General features: G+C 49.6%; 2 protein-coding genes across 2 annotated transcripts; both read left to right on the top strand.

The window, feature by feature from the left end:
- Positions 1-1307: 1307 nt before the first annotated feature.
- On the top strand, positions 1308-1890 carry LOC123161108 (uncharacterized). Its single transcript, XM_044578959.1, has one exon. It carries the CDS (start codon positions 1405-1407, stop codon positions 1711-1713), a length of 309 nt encoding a protein of 102 aa, XP_044434894.1. The 5' UTR covers positions 1308-1404; the 3' UTR covers positions 1714-1890.
- A 1685-nt stretch (positions 1891-3575) lies between these two features.
- LOC123161640 (uncharacterized) lies at positions 3576-4165 on the top strand. Its single transcript, XM_044579450.1, has one exon. It carries the CDS (start codon positions 3649-3651, stop codon positions 3952-3954), a length of 306 nt encoding a protein of 101 aa, XP_044435385.1. The 5' UTR covers positions 3576-3648; the 3' UTR covers positions 3955-4165.
- The last annotated feature ends 1296 nt before the right edge of the window (positions 4166-5461 follow it).

Below are 5461 nucleotides of genomic sequence, written 5' to 3'. Positions count from 1 at the left end.
CGCTCGTTGATCTTTTTTTTCTTAGTACCAATAGATTATCTGTCAAGTAGTACTAGTAGGTTTTGTTGATGGTGTGACGAATCAATCCTTATCCCAGCCGATGGTGTGATACCCAACTGAACTGGGCATACCACTAGTAGCACTCAGGAGCCTGAAAAACAAGGCAGGCTGAGCCTGAGCTTATTAGAAAATTGATCCGGCTTTGCTAGAGCGTCGAGTGATTGATTAAATGGGCATTGCACTATCAGTGGTGGACTGACGAGATGAGCTCAGGTGTTCTGCTGGAAAATGAATGGATAGAGCCGCGCCGCGTGCAGAAAACCTCGAGGTGGTGCTGATGGTGATGGCTGAAGCTATGCCGAAGTTAGCGCTGTCCTAGTGTGTACTAGTACTACTGTATACGAGATTTGCATTGTGCGCATGGAACACGCACGGAATGTATCGATCGTGCGTGTTGCCGCGGCTTCGTGCAGAGCAGGAGCAGGGAAACCAAACCAACGGCGCTTGCACTTGTACGGATGCAGGATATTTTTCTGCTCTGGCGAGGTGCACGTTTTGACCGGGCCGAGTGTTCACTCGAGCAGAGTCGCCGTCGCATCACGGGAATTAAAACACCTCCACCCTGTCCGTCCGTCAGATCGGACTTACGATAGGAACCTTTCACCTGGCTCAAAGATTTAGAGCATAATTGGTTTGCTATCAACATTTGGCAAAATCAAAAATTGCAACATTTGGCAATCTGCATCCATCGGTTTCTTCTGCATTTCTGCCTGCCCATACAAAAAAAAAACGGAGGCCGTTTTCTTATTCCTTTCGGGCCGCCGTGTGCTTTCTAGCCTGTTCTCTTCTGTATGATACATGACGAGAACGCAATTGAGCTAAGTATGTCGTACGTCCGCGTGAGCATCAGATGTTTGATACCGAAAGAGAGAAAAGCCAGTAATCATGCGTGTATATAAAGAAAGTCTGAGGCAGCTAAGCTAAGCGACCACTGTTGTGACCGTTACTACTGGTCAGCGTCCTGTGCGCACTCGACAGCTTCAGCTTGCACGAGGACCGACCGTTGCCATCGTTGGCCCTCCTCCCGTTCCAACGGCTCCGTAGCCCAGAGACCTGCGAAATCCCCGAAACACCCTCACGTCTGTCTGGCTAACCTAGCGCTACGGCGATAGCGGCTTTGCGTTGCTTCCGCGCGTGCGCGTCTCTCGCCCTTCACGCCGTCGCCGCGCCCTGCCCTTATCCGTCCTTTTCTCTTCTCCCTATTTAGTCCCGCCTTCCCCGGCCTTCCTTCTCCATCCATTCCAGCCATTGCCAATCCCCACCTCCACCTCCTCGCTCCTCACTCACACACCTCCAGCCCCTCTCAGCTCAACCACACTAGTACCAAGAGCAAGCCAAGTCTCCATGGACGCGGTGGAGTCCTCCTCGCCCTACTCACCGCCCTCGCTGCGCCACAAGCTGCGGACCACCGTCTGCGGATGCTTCGGCTCCCCGTCGTCCCCGGGCAGCGGCGGCAGGGCCAGGTGGAGGCGGCGAGTCGCGGCCGCGGGGGATTTCCGGTACGACCCGCTCAGCTACGCGCTCAACTTCGACGACGGCGGCGGCGACGACGGCGACGCCGACGCGGAGGACGCCGCCTTCCGGCACAGAAACTTCAGCTCCCGCCTGCCGCCCTCGCCGGTGCCGGCCTCCCGAGCCGTCGCAATAGCCTGAACTGAATTCTACTAGTACCGATCGTCCTTTTTAACTGTATGAACGAGACTGAATCAGTGACTACATCTGTAAAAGCAGTTTATACGGCCGGGGAAACGTACGTACCGAGGAGTAGCAAACCAGCAATAGCAACATGTACTTACACATATAAGAATCAATCAGTCCATTTTAATGTTCCATCAGTTCTCAATGCAAGCCAACAGTACAAGGAGATAAAGAATTGGTTTTGTTCGAAATATTTTTCGATGATGAACCGTCAACGAAGTTTCCCTTCGGCTTGGTGGTGTGGGTGGAATCATCTCCCGTCGCCCGTCACCATCCACCGTGTGGGCTGCGCGTATCCAACCATGTACAAACAGTACGTGGGTAAAAGGATGCTGCAGAGGACTAGCGAGTAGCGAACAGTCAAAAATATCGAACCAACCACACACAAACCAAACGAATCTGACGAAGAACCAACTCGTGCAGTTTGTCACGGTTCACTGGTGGAGCTTTCGCGCCAAGAAAAATCTTCCTCTGCACTTCCCTTTCTTTGAGAAAAAATAGGGGCGAATCGCGGTAGCATTCAAACGAGACTATACGACCGGCCTCGGCCTCCACTCGATCATGTTTCATATTCACCCCAAGTTGACTTCGGCCGGTCGCTGAACATGCGCGGTATCATCTCCGCTGTTTCGTAGAAACCACCCTTCCACGGGCATTACACTGTCTTTTTTTTTCTTTTTTCTTTTTTGAGAATCTCGGGATTGCACTGTCCGGTCTCCAACCGCAAACAAGGATTCAAACAAAGGAAATGGGCTGGTGGTCGTTCGTCCACCAGCCCGGCTTGTAGGCTGCGAATGGGTACTAGCTAGCCATAGAGAGGAGAACTTGGCGGAGAAGAAAGGCCATCCGGTCGGCTTGTAATCTTAGAACATAGGTGAGGGATGTTGGGTGGAATTCCTCTGAAATGCAAACCCTATCTTGAATTCCTCTGAAATGCACTTGGTGCCCGGCACCAACGTCGTGGGCATCTTCGACGGCGAAGATTAGCTAGGGTAGTATGTAGTTTTTTTTTTTGCATGCTTTGTATGAATATATGAAGGTTAAAATATGATAGACTCGAATGCAGAGTAGCTAATTTGAGATGTGACCGATTACTGTCCGCAAACACGTCCGGTCATGTCCGCAGATGTTTTTGCTGCTCCGCGGGGTTTTGACCGAGCGCTCACTCGAGCAGAGTCGCCGTCGCTATCATGGGAATTAAAACGCCTCGATCCTCTCCGTCCGTCATCCCGGGCCGCACGACAGGAGACCTTTCACCGGCCGGGAGGTTTGGCATCCTATTCGGTCGGCGTTCACATCCATCGATTCGGCCGTGTCAAATCTTTTTATCATGCTCTTTTCTTTTCTGTGTGATGATGAGAACGTAGTACGTGAATGGAGGAGGCATAGAGTACGTCGGGGTGAGCATCAGATGTTGATCTCCAATTCCAAAAGTGAAAAAAAAGTGCCAACTGTCTGACACTTGAAAGGCAACGAGCAAAGCCTGTAAGTGCACTGAAGCAGCTAAGGTACCACTGTTACTGTTACTATCACGGTCAGCTGGTCAGCTGTCTCTCACAGCTTGCACAAACGACCGACCGTTGCCATCGCCCTCCTCCCTCCCGTCCCAACGGCTCCGGAGCCGCGAGACCTGCGAAATCCCCAGAACACCCTCACGTCTAACCTCACGCGTGCGCTACGAACGATAGATTTGCTTGCTTGCTTCCCCGCGTCTCTTGCCCTTCACGCCGTCGCCGGGCCCTGTCCTTATCCGTCTTTTTTCCACTCCTCCTATTTAGTCCACCTCCGCCTTCCTTCTCCACCCAGCCTCACTTCCTCAGTACTCACTCACACAAGACATCTCTTCTCTCCACATCTCCGGCTCCTATCAATCAGCTCAACCACAGTACCATGGAGTCCTCGTCGCCGCACTCGCCGCCGTCGCTGCGCCACAAGCTGCGGACCACCGTGTGCGGCTGCTTCGGCTCGCCGTCGTCACCCGGCAGCAGCGGGGAGAGGCCGCAAAGTGGCGGCAGGGCCAAGTGGAGAAGGCGCGTGGCGGCCGCGGGAGAATTTAGGTACGACCCGCTCAGCTACGCGCTCAACTTCGACGACGGCGACACCGACGCGGACGACAACGCCTTCCGGCACAGAAACTTCAGCTCGCGCCTGCCGCCTTCGCCGGCGCCGGCCTCCCGCGCCGTCGCCATCGCCTGAAGTCCTTTGCTGCTTCTGTAGCTTTTGTCTCTCTGATTTTTCTTCTTCTCCGGGTGAGACTAAATCAGTTCTGTAAAATACAGCCGTGCAAATCGTGGCGTGGTAGTAGTAGCAGTCTACCAGTAGCATCATTGTATACATATAGGAATCCATAAATGACAATTGTAATGTTCCGTCGGTCCTCAATGCAAAGATGAATCCATAATTGTAACGAGGTTTACCCTTGGTTGGTGGAATCATCTGCCATCGCCATCCACCGTGTGGACTGAACAGTCAAAATGTCGATACGGATCTGAAGAGCCAACTCCCCACTGAGTATATCAAACATGCGCGGTATCATTTCCGCTGTTCCACAGAAACCTCCCTCCCACGGGATTGCATACTGTCCACATGCGTGACATGACATGTTGGGATTTGGATTAGAGAGAACCCGCGCCCGTGTGGATTCCGTGTGTGCTCGGCGGCGGGTTTTGAGGATAGGGAGACCGCAAAGGATCAAGACAAGTTTGGATTTGGCACTTTGGCAGCTGACGATGACGACAAGGGGAAAATTGAACGACACGGAAAGTTGCTGAGTATAGTAGCAATCTTATTTTTTTTGGAACTGTTTTTTTCTTGCAAGAAATTATTTTCGGAAATGATATACACTAGCAGTTTTTAGGCAATTCCCAACGAACGCGTTCATCGCCGTTAGGCAAATCCCATTTCTAAATATAAGTCTTTCTAGAGATTCCAATATGGACCACATATGTATGTAGTTCATATTGGAATCTCTAGAAAGACTTATGTGTAGGAAAGGAGGGAGTGTGAATTAGAAAATGTTCAAAACTTTCAACAAAACCCCTGATTTTAGTAAATAATCATGAATTTCAAAAACATTGTTGATTTCAGAAAATGTTTCAAATTCCAAAAAATGTTTTACAAAATCTTGAATTTAAAAATATCCATAAATTTGAATGATTTTCTAATTTAAAAAGTGTTCCAAATTTCCAAAAATGGTTACTGATTTCAAATGTGTTCCTACATTTTAATTGTTTTTTAATTTATAAAATATTCATGAAACTAAAAAATAGAAAAAGGAAAGAAGAAGATAAACAAAACAACAAAATGAAATAAAAAGGCAGAAAATATATATGAAAAACCGGTGTTGGGCTCTCTCCCCAAGATCCATTGGGAGCGAATCCGGGAATGTGCCAGCTCATATAGCAGGGCCTCTCTTCATGGGTGCACGTTTGTGCGTTATGCATGGAATAGGATTTGTCTCTGCCATGCCTAGGCTAAACCTCGCTTATTGCAAGACCTATGGTGGCCTGGCCTACAGAGTTGGGAATTGTGGGCTGGTCCTTTTAGCTGTTGTAGTTGGCCGTCTACTTTTCTGTGTTTTCTTCACTATAAAATACATGATCTTTTTAAGCTGCTCGGTTTTAGCGTACCTATTTTTTATTATATGTCATTAACATTTTTCTAGATAGCGTACCTATCTTCAGATCTTTTTCCAAGTGCATGT

The sequence above is a fragment of the Triticum aestivum genome, chromosome 7B (genome assembly GCF_018294505.1).
Source record: "Triticum aestivum cultivar Chinese Spring chromosome 7B, IWGSC CS RefSeq v2.1, whole genome shotgun sequence".
Lineage (NCBI taxonomy): Eukaryota > Viridiplantae > Streptophyta > Magnoliopsida > Poales > Poaceae > Triticum > Triticum aestivum.
This window is presented reverse-complemented; position numbering and strand designations above follow the sequence as displayed.

What these genes read in the sequence shown, in the direction of transcription:
- LOC123161108 (XM_044578959.1), top strand. Translation starts at nt 1,405, where the DNA reads ATGGACGCGGTGGAGTCCTCCTCGCCCTACTCACCGCCCTCGCTGCGC.
- LOC123161640 (XM_044579450.1), top strand. Translation starts at nt 3,649, where the DNA reads ATGGAGTCCTCGTCGCCGCACTCGCCGCCGTCGCTGCGCCACAAGCTG.